This window comes from Silurus meridionalis, chromosome 9 (assembly GCF_014805685.1).
Source record: "Silurus meridionalis isolate SWU-2019-XX chromosome 9, ASM1480568v1, whole genome shotgun sequence".
Taxonomy (NCBI): Eukaryota; Metazoa; Chordata; class Actinopteri; order Siluriformes; family Siluridae; genus Silurus; species Silurus meridionalis.
In genome coordinates, this window is record NC_060892.1 from 21,266,560 (window position 1) to 21,284,349 (window position 17,790).

A 17,790-nucleotide genomic window follows, 5' to 3' on the forward strand; every position below is an offset into this window, starting at 1 on the left:
GGGTGTAAATACAAATCACAGTGGCATTGTATAATTAGGTTTTAACAGTAATGTCTCCGCCTTCTCCTGTTGTGTCTTCCTTAACGGGTTCATCCTTGATTGTCTTGGACATGAGTCTGTGCATGATTTGCTTTAATAGTGGCATTTAAATACCTTGAGCGGTTGTCATGACAGCAAAATAACGCTGCCATATAAAGTCCTTAATGTAAAGGTTTCTGGTGCTGAACTGCATAGAAAAAAATTGAGCTTTCTGCCAACACTCAGAGATAGTTAAACAAAACAAAAAAACAGCCACTTCTCCAGTCCAGGGGATCTGGAGATAATCTGGATCCTTGACCAGGATGAAGAGGGCATTATTGAATAGATAAATGAATCAGGCTGTGGCTTATAACTGAGTTCAGCATTGAGTCTTGACGCAAGATGATTCACAGTGTTTACAAAGTGTGGTCACTTTGTTTTTTCGAAGACTGTCTACGAAGTGTATGCCTCGTTTATGTCTGCGAGTGAAAGTAAATTAAAGAGGCCAACCAGCACAGCGCAACTTCACATTCCACCCTTGCCAAAGCAGCTGGTGTGGGTTTGCAATGCTCGTTAGGATGGGAGGGTCCCTGCTGTGAGTCTCGCGAGCATCAAAACGCTCTTTGGAAAAAGAGAGTCAAAACCCAAGTGTACAATAGCAGAAAACAAACACACATAGGAGCCAGAATCAGGTGGTCTAGGAGTCCAAAATTAATGCTTGGATGTGATCTCATGTGTCTGATCTTCTTGCCAGCACCATATCTGAAGGCTGTGATTTTGAAGGATTTCTACAGCTGTATTATCACCGGATGCAAAATGGAGCTGATTTGATTCAGAAATTGTTCAGGGGTCAAGGTCAAAGAGGTCACAGGAAAATTTGGTGTTTCATTTGTCGTTCTTTTTTTTTTTTTTTAATTAAATAATTCATCTAATGTGATTCCTAACATTGTGTTACAGAGGGAAAACAAGCATTGTGTTCCCCTAAAACTCATTGTAACCCATTGTTGGGAATTCCATTAAATTGTGTTCGAATGCACGATTTAGTTTTTAAACTCATAAAACAACATCAAAAAGACTAGGAAATGTGTGTGTAGGCCACTGAGGGGAGGGGTGTGTAAAACTTATGACTTTCTTCTCTCTGACATTAACATTCAGGACGTAGATTTTGTTTACTTATTTCATTTTTTATTAGGAAATTGCATCAGATCTCAGTGCCTTCCGGGGAAGTTTTCCTCCTCGAATAAACAGTAATGTCTCCTTCACCCCTTCAAGCACACTACTGATGATAGTAACTGATCATGACAGCTGGTATCGAAATCATTTCACAGCAGACTAGTCAATAATAAACAAACATGATTTTTTTACTTTTTTTTTCTAAATAAAAAGGTATATATATATATATATATATATATATATATATATATATATATATATATATATATATATATATATATATATATATATATATATATATATATATATATATATATATATATATATATATATATATACGTATATATATATATATATATATATATATATATATATATATATATATATATATATATATATATATATATATGTACAACTAAGTGACTTTTGAATCCCAGCCTGGATGCACCTGTGTATCGGGCATCCAATTTTCCACAAGCTTTCCGGGTGTCTTTCTCTCTCTGGAAAGTGTTAGCAACAGCTAAAATCATTATGAGATGCTAATTGCTAAATCACTTAGCTAAGTGGCACCATACCAGCACTCTTAGGTCTCTAAAAACAACACACATCCTGCATTTAAATAACTTGGCATGACTCTAGTGTCCTTTTTTTCTCATTTTGTGTTTGACAATGATGGCATAAGCACTTTTTTAAGTTTAAATCATGAGGACTTTTTTTTTAACACCAGTCTACAGCACAATAGAAGCCATGGTGTTATCCAAAGTGCACTTCCTTCCTTCCCTCATACATATTCATGTAAGAGAGGATTGGACAAAAATCAGGTGTAAATGAGCAGCCTGTGTTGTTTTATTTTTAGTGCATGGTTTTGGGAGTCTGGTTCAGAGAACATTATGGGGATGTGATGTCTCTTAATACTGTTTATGAGATTTTTTTTCTTTAAGCAGATCTGGACATGTATTTTAGCAACTTGATTTCATGTATTGCATCTCACTATCACAGCAGGAAATTTCAGTCAATCTGTATTACCACACAATGTCATCTGGGTTGATCTGAGCTGCAGCATGAGCTGTGAGACGTTTTTTTTTTTTTTGGCAATTTGTCTTTGTTGAAAAAGATTCCGAAGAAGCTTTAAAGTGATAAAGAGGTTATAAAGTTGGAATAATAATAAGTATAATAATAATAATAATAATAATAATAATAATAATAATAATAATAATGACGATGACTTTTTTCGGCTTCTCCCATCAGGGGTCGCCACAGCGGATCATCCGCATATTTGATTTGGCACATGTTTTTATGCTGGATGCCCTTCCTAATGCAACCCTTCCCATTTATCCGGGCTTGGGACCGGAACTAAGAGTGGCTGGGGTTGATTCCCTGACCGGGGATTGAACCCGGGCCGCAGCGGTAAGAGCGCTGAATCCTAACCACTAGATCACCAGGGGACATTAATAATAATAATAATAATAATAATAATAATAATAATAATAATAATAATAATAAAAGTTTAATGCATATACAGTACGTTTGTTCCTTATAAGTTTATCCCTAATAAGTGAGCCAGTGGTGACTATGACAAGGAAAAAGTGGCTGAGATGGCATGAGGAAGAAACCTTGAGAGGAACCAGACTCAAAAAAGAAACCCATCCTTATCTGAGTGGCACAGAATGTCCATTAATTACAGTTCCATCATTGTTGAGGTGCACTGTATAGTAAATGCAGCAATGTTTATGCAAAATGTGGTCCTTAGCCATTGTATCAAAATGTTGATATTAATTACAGTCGAAATCCCTCCTCAAAGTTCTTGAGTTGTTCAGTAACATCATGGATCTTTAGGCCGTTCATGTGGAACCATCCCCAGCTGCACAGAGTGGCCTCCAATTGAGGAGAACTCCTTTCAAAGGTAGGGCATTAGGATGAAAGTGACAAAGAGAAAGAGAGAGAGAGAGAGAGAGAGAGAGAGAGAGAGAGAGAGAGAGAGAGAGAGAGAAGGAGAGCAGATGGGTAGGTACAAAATTGATTATTGAGTATCCAAGGGCTCCAAATTGTCACAATTCTAGAGCAACTCTGGATTATTTAAAGGACTAAAATCAGGTCTGTGTCATTAGTAAGCAGAGGACTGTGTGCAGAGGTCATTTTACAATGTCATGGGCTGAGGATCAGGACCATCACACTCAACATTTAATTGTAGGTCTGGATCCACTTTTTTTTGGGAAGGCTTTTCACTAGATCTTTGGGGCGTGGCTGTGGGGCTTAGTGCTCATTCAAATACAAAATTTGCAATTTTTCTTTTATATAACCAAGCACACTGATGTGCAGTGACATGCTTTGAGGGAGGTCAGACACCGATGTTGGGTAAGGAGGTATGGGGTAAAGTCAGTGTTTCAGTCTATTCCATATGTCTTGAGGTAAGGATTCTGTGGAGGACACTCAAGAGTTCTTCCTCACCAGCTGTTGTGCAAAAGGGGTATTGCCATGCTGGTGCAGATTTTGTCCTCTGATTTTAGGGAAAATATATAATTAACCACACAATTACAAAATAAAATTTTGTGGCAAAAGGAGAAGAACAGCATATGGGTTTAATGGGTTTAATGGTCAAGTGTGAACATACTTTTGGCCATTCCTTACACTGATTTGGTTCGTATTCGGCCTAAATAAAACATCTGTTTTGTGCCCCAGAGCGGAACAGTTCACTGGCTGTGACACTTGAAGCAGCTGATGATTAAAGTTGAAATTTAGATTCCAAAATCCCTGCATAAGAAGGCGAGATTTTTTTTCTCCAGATGTGGTGAAAAGTCGCGCGGCGCGTCAGGTTGAGCCAGCTGTGGCACGCGCCACTGATTCCAGCTGCCGGGAGTCATGCGCGAACCACAAGACGCTCCTCCAACCTGCCTCCAAGCCCCGTGGCCACCCGGTCTCCTCCAAACAAGCAGTGTGTAATGGATTGAGAGAGGAGCGAGAGAGGGAGGGAGGGACTCGTTGAGAGGAAAAGAGAGAGAGAGAGAGAGAGAGAGAGAGAGAGAGAAACCTGCCGGAGTGTAGCGTCTAGGACGCGCGCGGGCTGACTGCAAGGCACGCGCGGGCTCTTTTGACGGCACAAGTCGGAAACGGAAACAATTGATTTCCAATCTGATATTGTTTTTGTTTTGTTTTTTATTTCTCCCTCCTTCATAGTAGAAAAAAAAGAGAAGAATACAGGAGAGGCAGCCATGCGCCTGAACCGAGACGCCGAGGACGGCAAAGGTGAGAGAACATACAATCATGGTACTTCCATAGCCTGCCCGTCTCTCTCTCTCTCTCTCTCTCTCTCTCTCTCTCTCTCTCTCTCTTTATCTATCTCTCTATCACTCTCTTCATGGATGCTTTGGCATGTAGGATTGTCCCCAACACCTTATATCCCATACGGACGATTTCACGTGCAAACAGGTTTCTATAAAAACGAGCACGAGAATTAAATGTGGTGGTTCTTCACCAGGGCAGGACACTTGTTGTTGCTGTTGTTGTTGTTGTTGTTGCTGTTGCTGATGATGTGTGTTGTTGAATGTGTTCGCATTCCAAGGTGCTTCCAAGCTCCATGTACAAGGTCATCACACCCTCAATCACATGCACAGGCATTACAGAGGGGGAGAGAAGAGAGGAGCGTGTGTGTGTGTGTGTGTGTGTGTGTGTGTGTGTGTGTGTGTGTGTGAGAGAGAGAGAGAGTGTGAGATGATAAGGTCTCTGTCTCCATGAGGACCGGCTGTCCATTTCTCCAGAGAGTCCCTTCCTCCATCTATCCATCTATCCATCTAGAGATCCATCCATGCCCCGGTTGCCCTCTCCTCCTCCTGTTGCACGCGGTGGGAGAAGTGATGCTAAAATTAGACTCTCCTTTGCTTAGCTTGAGAATTAATACACACACACACACACACACACACACACACACATGCATGGAAAGTGCAGAGGCACAGAGATGATCTGAGTGAGTCTGATTTAGATGTGATGACGATAATTCGGTGTTATCAATCTCTCACACATTGGATCTAGTGTCTTTTCTGCACGAGCAACATACTGTGTGTGTGTGTGTGTGTGTGTGTGTGTGTGTGTGTGTGTGTGTGTGTGTGTGTGTGTGTGTGTCTGTCTGTTATGCGTGTGAAGCATGTGTCTGTGTGTGCAATCCATGTTCATGTGAAGCATGCATGTACTGTGTGTGTGTGTGTGTGTGTGTGTGTGTGTGTGTGTGTGTTTGGAATATTTGTGCACAGGAAGCTTGGACATACTGTGTGTGAGTGTATGTGCATCATGTGTGTTTGTACACTGTTGATATGCACCATATATTTACTGTGTGTGTGTGTGTGTGTGTGTGTGCAATCCATGTTCATGTGAAGCATGTACTGTACATACTGTGTGTATGTATGAGTATATGTGCATCATGTGTGTTTGTACACTGTTGATATGCACAATATATTTACTGTGTGTGTTTGCAATCTATTTGCATGTTGAGCCTGTACATACAGTGTGTGTGTGTGTGTGTGTGTACTGTGTATGTGTGTGCAGAGTGTATATGCATTTTGTGTGCTTGTACACTTGATATTCACAATATTTGTACTGAGTGTGTTTGTGTGTTTGCATGTCCAGGTTCTGTGTGCATATACTACATGTACATTTTCGAGTGTTTGCCTATGAAATTGGGAATGTGTGTGTGCTCTGCCATGCGTATATAGTTGTATGTATGTATGTATGTATGTGTGTGTATATGGTCATGTGATATGTGTGGCTTGTGTGTGCATTGTGATGGTTAATTATTGCAAGCGATATAATTGTGTGTGTGTGTGTGTGTGTGTGTGTGTGTGTGTGTGTGTGTGTGTGCATGCATTATGTATGTGTATACTGTGCTCTGTGTGTTGTCTTTGTGGTCTGGGTTTTCAATCTGTGTGTGTCTGTGTCTGTGTGTGTTTATATTTGTACATGCGCAGCCTTGGGAGCGCTCAGTTCATCACTTATTTCTGACACGCATTTTGCAGACTCCTCACACATCTCACTGTGGACATATTGGCTGTGTGTGTGTGTGTGTGTGTGTGTGTGTGTGTGTGTGTGTGTGAGAAAGAGAGAGAGAGAGAGAGAGAGAGAGAGAGAGAGAGCATATCAGTATGTGTATATCCTGTGCCCTGTTTTTGTTGCCTATGCAGTCTAAATTTTCAAACTATGTTTGCTATAAGTGTACTGTATGTGTGTGTGTGTGTGTGTGTGTGTGTGTGTGTGTGTGTCTGTGTGAGTGTTGATATTTGTACACACACAGCCTTTAAAGGCAGCAGTTCTGACTGGGCGAACTTGAGAGCGCTCGACTTTTTGCAAATTCCTCACACATCTCACTGTGGACATATGGGCTGTGTGTGTGTGTGTGTGTGTGTGTGTGTGTGTGTATAGGCTAGCACACTGAGTTGTCTAATGCTGTCCTTGAAGCCTTTTTTTCTGTGAATCAACACGTGTTTTAGGAAGCAAGGCCACTGTAGTAGAGCCCTTTAAAGGACACACACTTCATTCTTTTTCATTTAAGAGACATGTATGATTACTAATAGGATTCTGATTCTGTCCAGAGCTTTTGCACCATACATTCGATGAATTTTACAATTAAATGAATTAAATGTTAACCCTGCTCTTCACCGTGTGTTTTATTTTTTCCCACCTTTTACCATGCCAGACAGTAGTAAGTGTATGTAGGTTAAGTGTCTATTGTGTTCAAAGTAAGAAATGAAAACACAACACGGTCCTGTAGAACGAGCCGGGGTATTAATGCTGCTCTGCCGTGACATCACAGAGGCTCTCTCATTGGCAAAATGTACTCACATGGTTCGGGACGTTTCTTACATGAAGGTCACACAGTGTCACACGTCCCTCATGCTCATGTGCCAGGTTAAAAAAAATCTTTAAAACCTGCCTTATACCTCCATTATTACAACAGGGATAAATAATGTTGAGCTAATAATGTCCTTCAATTAGGAAGAAAAAACCCCAGATATCTTTAGAGATTTTTTTCCCTCAAAGTTGACAAATCGTACCTATTGTGTCTGAGTAAGTAAGGTTCGCACCGCAGCAGGAGGATCTCATCTAAAAGGCTCTAAAACAAGGCATTAAGGGAGAAATCTGCTATTTTTATCATGCTGGAACAGCTCGGTATTGATTTTTTTTGCAAACGTATCGCAGTTCAGAATACAGCGATAAGACAATGAAACCAGGCTGGAGTAGGAAGTCGAGGTGAACGAAACGGAATATTTGCGTGTTTCCAAGTGTAATGTCTGAATCCGGAGCTAATCATAGCCATGTGCTGTACACTCCCTAATCCCTAGTTAACCCATTCAGTGCAGATTTAACACCAATGTGCAGCTTCACCATATGTAGCTGTATTGGTTTTTTTTTAGTGTTGAATTCCTAAGTATTTGTTTTAAATATACAGCCGCTCCCCACCAAACAAAAGAGTTATGTTCCGAATGACCCTTTGTAGCATTAATTTGTTCGTAAGTTGTTACTGTGTTCGTGACTATCCATATCTCCTAATGATGAACTATAAATATGATCAAATAAACAATAAAATACACTATACACTATACAATATACTAAAACAAATCAAAATAATCGAAATACTGTATACAATATTTTGTATTAAGTAATAAAAATGTAAAATAAATTAATAAAATAAAAATTCACTTAAAAAAAATTTATTCGCCTTTAATGTGCATCGTGTAGACTCGTTACAGACCACGATGTTTTTTCGACTCCGAACTAATTTCACTTTGAGGACAGGTTTGTTTATATCCGCGAAAGTTTGTAAAGTAAATGTTCGTAAAGTGGGGAGCGTCTGTAATGGGAAATCATTTGTATTTTGAGAGAGAGAGAGATTGGAAGACAGGTAATGGGTATCATGCCAGGTATCATGCCAATTTCTTAGTTTTTAGTGAGGAAGTGACAAAGACCATCTACAGTCTGATTCTAAAAAAGAACCGCAAAATAATTCTAATACACTCTGATAATTGATCAGTTCAAACAAGCAACTAACAGCGGTCTTCTTTTGTAGCTTTGATAGCTACTACTAGTCTCCTGCTATTATATTAGCTAGCTAGTTACAATAGCTAGCTAGTATGTAACCATTCGCACACTGCAGAGGTTTCATTTATAGATTGAGAAGTCAAAAAAGGTAAAAATGTTATTGTGTGTAAAAAACGACCAGGATTTGTATTCAAATAAGATACACATAGACATTATTCTCTTTGTAAATATATGTAAATGCGTCAAAGGTCTTATTTTAGGATTGTCCAGTGTCACTGTTGTGTAACAGCCACAATGGTTTGAAGTCAGTTTTTTTTGGCAAAATAAGTTGCTGGTGATGGAATGACTGTTTTTTTGCATCTTAAACATCAGTCATAAAAGGAATGACCTTGTCCCTTAGACACTCCAGAATATAAAATCCATTACAAATGATTAAAATGTGTGATGTTTTGTTTTGTAATAAATTAAAGTTGGAGTCAGTGGAAATTGCTGTATGAAAAGTGGAATAACACATTCCACAGTCCAGATTCCAGACTGTGTTACTGTGCAAACGTTTGTGTTAATAAACTGTCCTAAAATCTGTTAATAAATGTAAAGAAATTGACATTAACTTTATAGCAATCATGTGTAGATATTGGATGTTGATACCACAGAAATTTCCTATTTATGACAAGCAATTAATAAAGCATCTTGCGATGACGATTGCAATACGACAAAATAAAAAATATTTTGCACGGCAGGCAAACGTAGTAGTGTATGCGGCACGAAGCGTTGAGCCGTTGCCAGGATTAATGTATCTCCTGCCTTGTCTGGCCAGTGGTTGACAGAGTTTAGTTGTTTTTGGTGTTGTAACAAACTTACTGGTTCTACGCTGGGAGTATTACTGCAAATCTCTGGTGGCAGGTCTACTTCTGAATGCTGTTCGTCCATTGCAATGACATCACGCAGCTGCGCGACTTGTGTTCAACCTGCCCAAGTTCTCCCACACCACCCCACTGTTGCGCCCCACCCACTGGCTTCCAGTAGCTGCACGTATCAGATTCAAAGCACTAATGCTTGCCTACAAGGCAAAAAATGCACCAGCACCATCTTACCTCAGAGACCTCATCACACCTCGCACTGCGTCACGCTGTCTGAGATCCTCCAGCACTGATTGACTGGTACCACCTTCTCTCAGGGTAAGCGGCAAGTATACTTTAAGGCTCTTCTCTTTTCTGGCACTGAGGTGGTGGAATTAACTACCCCTAGATGTCCGAACAGCAGAGTTCCTGGCTATCTTCAAGCAACGGTGAAGACCTACCTCTTCCTGAAACACTTAAACTATCACTACTAAGTTTGCTTTCTTAAAAAAAAAAAATAAAGAAAAACTTCTCAACAGAGTTGGAGGCTGATTTATCTTAAGTTGTAATCTAGCCTACCAGGGTAGATTTATTCATCGCTAAAGCACTTTTTTGTATGTCACTGGGGACAAGTGCGTCTGCTATATGACGCAAATGTAAATGTAAAGATAGACAGGCAAAAGTTCACCAAGCAGAGCTTCTTTAATCACTTTCATTTCATTCATGGTCCCATCTTGCCGAACAAGATGCAGGTGGTGGCTGCAGCACTTCTCCTTGGCCTGGTCCCGCTCCCCCTGCAGCAAAGTCTCCCTGGCGTCTTACTTGTCTTTCAGCACAGGGTTTCGGCACCACTGTAACAAACTCAATGGTTCCGCGCTGGAAGAAAAAGAAACAGGAAAAATGTTACCAAGCAGAGCTCTTTTATTCGCTTTCATTTTCCCCGGCACTCACCCATTATGCTGGGGATCACCCACAGTCCTATGGAAGCCTTTACACCTTGATGTCTGCCAGCACCCACTCGTGGACCGGTACGCCTTTTCTTAGCTTCCGCCTGAGTGCATTCGCCGACCGGCACGTCTTTCTGTGGCGCCTGGTGGCACTTAGTCACCGTTCGGCGACCCTTTCTCTCCTCTCTGCTTGGTGTCTCTCTCCCCGAGGCTGGTGTCAATCTCCTCTTTATTGGCATCACTGGACTGAAACGGAGCACACTGATTAGGCTCATCAGCTGCAGGTTTTTCTTACAGCTCATTTTATATGGCTCCACCCTCCACTTGCAAACCACTGGCAGAGATGTTTTAAAGATGTTTTTTCTCATATCTCTCTCCTTTTTAGCAGGTTTTCTGGACACTGAAGCAGAGCATGTCTAGTATCTTACAAAAGTAAGTACATCCCTCACATTTAAAAAAACATTTTAGTATATCTTCCTAAGGGACAATACAATAGAAATAAAAATTGGATATATTTTAGAGTAGTCAGTGAGCAGCTTGTATAGCAGTACAGATATTTCTGTAGTCTGAAAATAACTCAACATACAGCTATTATTGACTAAATAACTGGTGAGTACACCCTAGGTGAACATGTCAAAACTGTGTCAGTATTTTGTGTGAGCACCATTGTTATCTAGCACTGCCTTAAATCCTGGGCATGGAATTCACCAGAGCTGCACAGGTTGATCATCTTCCACTTTAATAACATCAGGGAGCTGGATGTTAGACACATACACACATGTTCTCCACATTCTGCTTGAAGATGCCCCACATCTGTTTAATTGGGTTCAGGTCTGGAGACATACTTGGCCACTCCATCATCTTCACCTTCACCTTCAGCAAGGCAGTTGTCATCTTGGTGGTGTGTTTGGGGTCACAAAAACTGCGGTTTGGCCCAGTTTCTGCTTCAGAATGTCACAGTATATGTTGGAATCCATGTTTCCTTCAATAAACTGCAGCTTTCCCAGTACCAGCAGCATTCATTCAACCCCAGTTCATGATGCTACCACCACCATGCTTGACTGTAGAAAAGACACTTTTCTTGGTACTCCTCTCCAGGGCATCGCCACACATGCTAGACACCATCTGAGCCAAACAAGTTTATCTTAGTCTCATCAGACCAAAGGACATGGTTCTGCTAATTCATAGTCTTTAACAGGATGTCTTCACTGTTTGCAGGCTTTTCTGTGAGCCAGCTTTAGAAGAGGCTTCCTTCTGAGATGGCGGCCATGCAAAACTGACTTGTTGCAGCATGCACCGTATGGTCTGAGCACTGACCAGCGGACCTTCCGCTTCTGCAACCTCTAAAGCAACAATGGCAGTACTCATACGTCTGTTTTTTTTAAAGCTAGCTTCTGCACCTGACGCACAGCACAAGGACTCAACTTCTTTGATTAACTATTGCAGAACATCCAGTGTTTATTATGAGAGAATTGTACTCAAAGTACCAAATTTGAATTGCTCTAAAACAAGATACACAAAGTTATATGGTCCTGTCAAGCAGAGAAAAACATGAACATGATGAATAGGAAATGTGACTTTGCATGGTTAAACAATATACAGCTGCTATCATTTAGGGTGTACTCATTTATTTTGACAATAATGGCTGCATGAGTTATTTTCAAAGGACAGAAAGAGCTTCACATTGACTACGCTAAAATATATAACAGTTTCATTTCTAGAGTATTAGCCCTAGAGAAGATATACTAAAATGGTTGCTGAAATGTGAGTGGTGTACTAACTTTTGTGAGATACTGTATGTACTGTTTTAGTCTGTACATACTATAGCTTTACTCTGTTTTACTAAATTATGTACTGTCATTTTTTAAATGATTAATACTATAGCCCCTATACTGATCACCATTCTTTAAGACTCATGGGTAGGCTAAGCCGTGTCTCGACTTACAATATTTTTATGTTGCAATGATGTCATTTTTATTTGTATTTATTTATTTTATCTTAGAATTTAAAAACATTTTGTTTGTGTCTCTAATGTGACATTTTACACCTTCTGCTAGTGTAGCCTGTTTTATTGTTTATTCTGCCTGTTTGCCTGTAGATCCTCTTTTAATGTCTCTTGTGGTGAGGCTTTTTGTTTAATACTGAAATTTTGCTCAGTCATGTGGTCCTTCTGGTCACCGTTGCTGCAATAGAGCTAATTTCTCCATCCATTCAAGCACAATGCACAGTGGGTTTAAGTTTATATCTATGTTAAACACGTCATAATGTAATGTAATAATATATATGAATGCTTATTATATACAAAGCCAGGCATTTATTTACTCATGCCGGTAATCAGTCGTTTATACCCTGACATCTGTTAGCATCATAGCCATTTTTCCTTTGCTGGTGCGCCTCTCAACCGCCCGAGACAGACTGAATAACACCATCATCACGGCTTTGCAGAGACGTTGTAATTGTTAAGTCGATTGATTAGTGAATTTAAAGCATTTGAGACACACCATTTGCCTCTGGTTTTCGAAAATCCCTAATCACATCTCGACATCTCGTTCAAATCTTTATTCTCGCAATCATCCCATCGTGCTGCATGTAATGACCATGGTTTAATTAAAGATTAAGCCTGGAAACAGCAGACATCACTTAGTGGCATGACCAAAGTGTGAAAGCAATGCAGCACATGAAGAGGAACCGTGCTTCTCTTCCACACCATGAGACTTTACTATGAAATAAAAATTCCACATGTTTTAGAAAATTGTAAACACCAAATACTAAATAATTACAAAATCATGGCACCTAAGATGGTAGCGACATTTATTTGGCATCTCGGCCTGTATGTCTGTATATTTCTGTATTTTTTGTCAATAGCAACCAAGTTCTGATTCATGCTTTAAAAGAGCTGTACCAGATAACCAGTGCTAAGGTTTGAACTAAATCCATGGATTTATTGGCACTAGTTAGTTGAAGAAGGCAAGCACTATGGCGCTCTGGTCAGATTTAGAAAAAGAGGCAAGAATATTTCTGATGTGATTCCCAATACTACAGTGGAATTACCATGATTTCAAATATGGAGAGTAGGTTGTGTCTGATCTTTGCTCTTAGAAATTAAGAGTAGGTATGCGCTTTTATATTAATCAAACTGGTACAAAAACTGTCATATGAAACAATAGGCTCAGTCAATATGAAGGTCATGTTTCCCAAATTCCAAGTCTGTAGGCTATAGTAATTCTAATGGGCGATTTCAGTTTTACAACTATTCTGGATCTCCCCTTAATCTACCAAAAAGACTTTGCGCTACTGGTGCCATTTCCTGTGATTTCCTGGGCCACACTTGTACTAATTCCTACATGTAGTCTAGGGGTGTCCCCGAGTAAGGATTTACATAGTTGATTCAGAATTGCCTATTCAAAGTCTTGCCTATAGTGACTAATAGTCTAATTATGTATGTGTTTTGGGGACAATGTGGATTAACATTTGTAAAATGATTCCTCCTAACATTTTAAAGCCACGATGTACAAAACATTACACAAAGATATATAAAATAAGGTTTAAAAAGATTTTGCATGAATAAACCTAAAGAACAACAATTAAATAACTGCAGAAACGCCACACTGCAGACAGGATCTGCATTTCACATGGCAAATCAAATTTAATCGGCTACATTAAAGTAAAGTTCATCTTAAGTAAATGAGAACAGAATTTCTATGTGAAATCAGACATTGAGCACCCACATTTAAAGGATATGGCATGATCCTCGTTTCATAACACATCTGCGAAGATTCGACCGTGAAAGTGGTAGTCAAATCAGGCTCCTCAGGGTCACCCCTAATATAGACAGAAACAGAATACAGTGAAAACAACGCAAGGCATGGACTACTGAAGCAAAAGTTGATCTACAACAATGCCTCAGTTCAACAGACTGTGCTATGTTTAGTCAAATACAAAAACAGTATGGATGAGTGTATGGACACAATCGCATCTTACATCAGCTTCTGTCAGTAAAAATTAATCCCCACTCCTGCTTGTCCGAGAATAAATCTTGGTTTAATGTCGAGCTTAGACAGAAAAAAATGAAGAGGCTTTCAGGACAGGAGAAAAAAAAGGAATCCAAGAATCATTACAGAACAATAGGTAACTCTGTTGTACCTCAAACCCTTAAACACTGTGCTGTCACCATTATTAGCTCTATTTTATTTGTGGCTGCTAAACAACTAATCTAGAAAATGTATAATAATCGATAATGAAATTCGTTGTCAATGAATGCTGTTATCAATTAGTTGGTCTGCTTAATTTTGGTTTTTCGTCTGTGAAAAAGGCAGACAGTACAGGGTTAACTGGCAGCAGGTTAAAAGTGTGCATCCAAGGCAATGGGAGCATTGCATGGAAACATTTTATATTAAACGAAACAAAGAAAATTGTACCTGGTAGTCATGCAAAGTGGAGCTTGTGTTGCGTAGAAGTACCACAGTGATGCACAAGCACGTGAAAATAAAACACACTGGGGTCACAGTTCTAGGTGAAAGATCGGCACAATAAGCAAAAACTGTCCTCATGTGAAATTGGTATAGTGTAATAAAGTGCTATTGTTTAAACTGTTTGTTTTCTAATTTCGGTCACGACATAGTGATGGATTCTATTAAAACAGTGCGAACAAACACAAAATCTAAAAGCAGCAAATAACAGCAGCAGTAAACTATTAAATTTTTAGTCACTGTGGTTTTCAGCTGATTATGCATTTGTACAGTACACCAATGTTTATTTTTTATAATCAAGCCTGTTAGCTTATTGTGTTTCTCCAATTTATTCTCTTTTTATAGCATTTGTCTACTACAACAGTTTACTGTTTTAAAACGTGATTTACTGCGGCTTTCCTACATTCAAATGCTTGTTTTCATTGTATGTATTTAATTTATGCATATATCATTTAAATAATTATAAATTTAAACATTTTATTACTAGATGCTTTTACAAATAAACAAAATATCTTTGTTTTTAAACAGAAATTGTCAAAACAATATTGTATTATATTTTATATAGATTTTTTTAAGCATGGTTGTCAACTTGCAAAATACAACACAAATCTGGATTTACACAAATTGCTTCACCTTTCATACTCAAATGCATTATTTATTTATTTTTTTTTTTACAGAAAGAAACAAACCCCGCATGAGTAAATTTGTTTATGTCATCCTTATGCAATGATTAGCCATTTGGTTTGATGCAGCCTTCTCCAAATATAAGAAGAAGCTGCACTGGCTAAGGTTGCTAATATTTCATTCATATTCACGCCTTTAGCATTGACTGTGGCATCGTTTCGAAAAGCTTCTGCAATGTCACAACATTTCTTCCCTTACAGAGTTGAAGTAATTTTTTACCAAGATCTTGTATTGATGGATCTTGTATCTTGTATTGGAAGAGTCGGACCGCTGCGCAAAGTCTTCTCCAGCACATCCCAAAGATTCTTAACCCAATGTTAGTAGTTTCAGCAATCTCCTTAGATTTTTTTTTGCTTGATGCATGCCAATAATTTGACTCTTCTGAAACAGATTAACATCTTTTCCTTGACCACAGGATATATCTTCTGACATGGTAGTTTAAGAAATGAGAAGCTACTCACTGTATCAGTTAGAGTTAAATAACTTGTTGCCAGCTGAAACATAATCATTCATGCAGTAATTATACAATGGTAGGCTCTTACCTATTTGCTTAGTTAAATCCAGGTGGTGAATTGTTTTTTTGGACGGGCAGTGTATATAGCAAAAAACTGTTCTGATTCAGATAATAAAAGCCATATTTAAACAGTATATGAACACCTGGAATAAAATATGTATCTTAGGCATCTCTATGACAAAGTACCATACAGGAGCGAATGCCCAGTCTTTTGCTACCAACCTGATCATGATCGCTGGATCATGAATTCAATTAGAGGTCCATTTATAGTATGTGTGTGTGTGTGTGTGTGTGTGTGTGTTAGTGTGTGTGAGACTAAGAGAGAGATTTTGTCCTATGTGAATAGAAAGTGATAACAGCTCATTTAATCAGGTTGTTGTTTATTAAAAGTTTTCCTTTTAATAGACTGTCACTAAAGATAGACCAGCAACATGGATGCAGCTCTACCAATCAGCCATAACGTTAAGACCTGAAGTGAATAACGTTGATTATGCTATTACAATTATGCCTGTCAAGGGGTTGGACATATAAGGCAGCAAGTCTTTTTCCACAGTTAATGTCCCGGAAGCAGGAAACTGGGTAAACGTAAGGGTGTGAGTGACTTTGACAAGGACCAGTTTGTGATGATATGCAGTAAATATTACCTACCAAAATTGGTCCAAGGAAGGACAACTGTTAAACTGGCAACAGCACCTAAGGCTTATTAATGATGCATGAGCTAGCCCACCTGTCTGATCCCACAAAAGGAGCACACATTGCATCACAGCTTGCTGCGTAAACAGCTGTGTGTCTACAGAATGGTGAAAGTGCTCATACTGACCTCGTTTCACCACCCAAAGCTCCTACAATGGGCATCAGAACTGGGACAGCTGCATGTGTGTGCAGTGTTATCCAGGGGAAGAGTTGGCACAACTATACTCTATGGGAAGAAGGCAATCTGACTACTGAAATCATCTCTAGGTTATGCAGGTAGCCCAGTGGCGAGCCGTGCATTTGGTACCTGCGCCTTCAGTGGGGACTTACCCGACTTAATCCACCTCTTCATACCACCACCATCACGTCACAATACTATACAAAAACGCAAAATAACAATGCGTGGCATTACAGAGAGGGAGGCATTTCCCATATGGAGGGTGAATACCATTTTACTAAAACAAGAAACCCACTTAAGACAGAGGCAGAGTGAAGGCAAAAGGGCCAACAAGTGCCAAGCATCTTTCTGGGAACTCCTTCAAGACTGTTGGAAGACCATTTCAGGTGACTACCTCTTGAAGCTCATCAAGAGAATGCCAAAAGTGTGCAAAGCAGTAATCAAAGCAAAAGGTGGCTACTTTGAAGAACCTAGAATATGACATTTTTCAGTTGTTTCACACTTTTTTGTTATGTATATAATTCCATATATAATTCCACGTGTTAATTCATAGTTTTGATGCCTTCAGTGTGAATCTACAATTTTCATAGTCATGAAAATAAAGAAAACTCTTTGAATGAGAAGGTGTGTCCAAACATTTGGTCTGTACTGTAGATTTTTGTCCAATCAGATTTCAGCCTCTAACATCCACATACACGTACTGGAAGCAGTGCAGCCAAGAGAAACGCTACGAAATGAAGAGAATAAACCATTGGGAATAAATTAATACAATGCATTGGAACCAATATTAGAATTTAGATTTTAAATGTAGGTCAGTGCTTCCGATAGTGTTTAGGCCAGCAGAGAAGGCTTTGCTGGCTCTGACCGCCCGCCACTGATGTAACCCTGGTTCCCTTAGGTAATGAGACGATGTGTCAACAACGCTTTCATGTGTCCACGCTCTGAATCACGTGTGTAATCTGTCTAACAGATAGGCGCACACTGGCGGTCTGACATCACAACCAGGAAGCTATAAAAGCACTAGCTTCTGAAATGGAAGATAAAGCTACAGAGATGCAGGGAGTGTGGCCTAGAGATGCAGCATCTCGTTCCCTCTGGGAACCAGGGTTACATACATAACCTATAGATTTTTCCTTTCAGTAACTAGAGCTGCGTCAACACTGGACACTCGAGCTGTGCTCACACTGGACACAGCTGGTTAAGTTTCTCCTGGTCAGGGGCTTCAAAAGGAGGAGGATAGAATACCTTCAGC

At 39.5% G+C, this 17,790-nt stretch overlaps 1 protein-coding gene, 1 long non-coding RNA gene and 1 other non-coding gene across 6 annotated transcripts in view; 1 reads left to right on the top strand and 2 right to left on the bottom strand.

Moving 5' to 3' along the window:
* Positions 1–2,564: 2,564 nt before the first annotated feature.
* On the bottom strand, positions 2,565–2,637 carry trnak-cuu. Its single transcript has one exon. It is a non-coding gene; the product is annotated as a tRNA-Lys (tRNA).
* Positions 2,638–3,587: 950 nt separating this feature from the next.
* Positions 3,588–17,790, top strand: part of syt7b (synaptotagmin VIIb) — a 142,349-nt gene continuing 128,146 nt past the window's right edge. For 2 of the 4 annotated variants that reach the window (XM_046857440.1, XM_046857441.1), the window contains exon 1: positions 3,588–4,434. In XM_046857440.1, coding sequence (XP_046713396.1) covers positions 4,401–4,434 — 34 coding nt within the window. In that variant the 5' untranslated portion in view covers positions 3,588–4,400. The remainder of the gene's footprint in view (positions 4,435–17,790) is intronic. The other 2 variants (XM_046857442.1, XM_046857443.1) reach the window with 1 other exon arrangement.
* Positions 9,737–10,240, bottom strand: LOC124391097. The gene is made up of 2 exons (XR_006926903.1): positions 10,005–10,240; positions 9,737–9,929 (listed from the first exon to the last, which is right to left on the bottom strand). It is a non-coding gene; the product is annotated as an uncharacterized LOC124391097 (long non-coding RNA).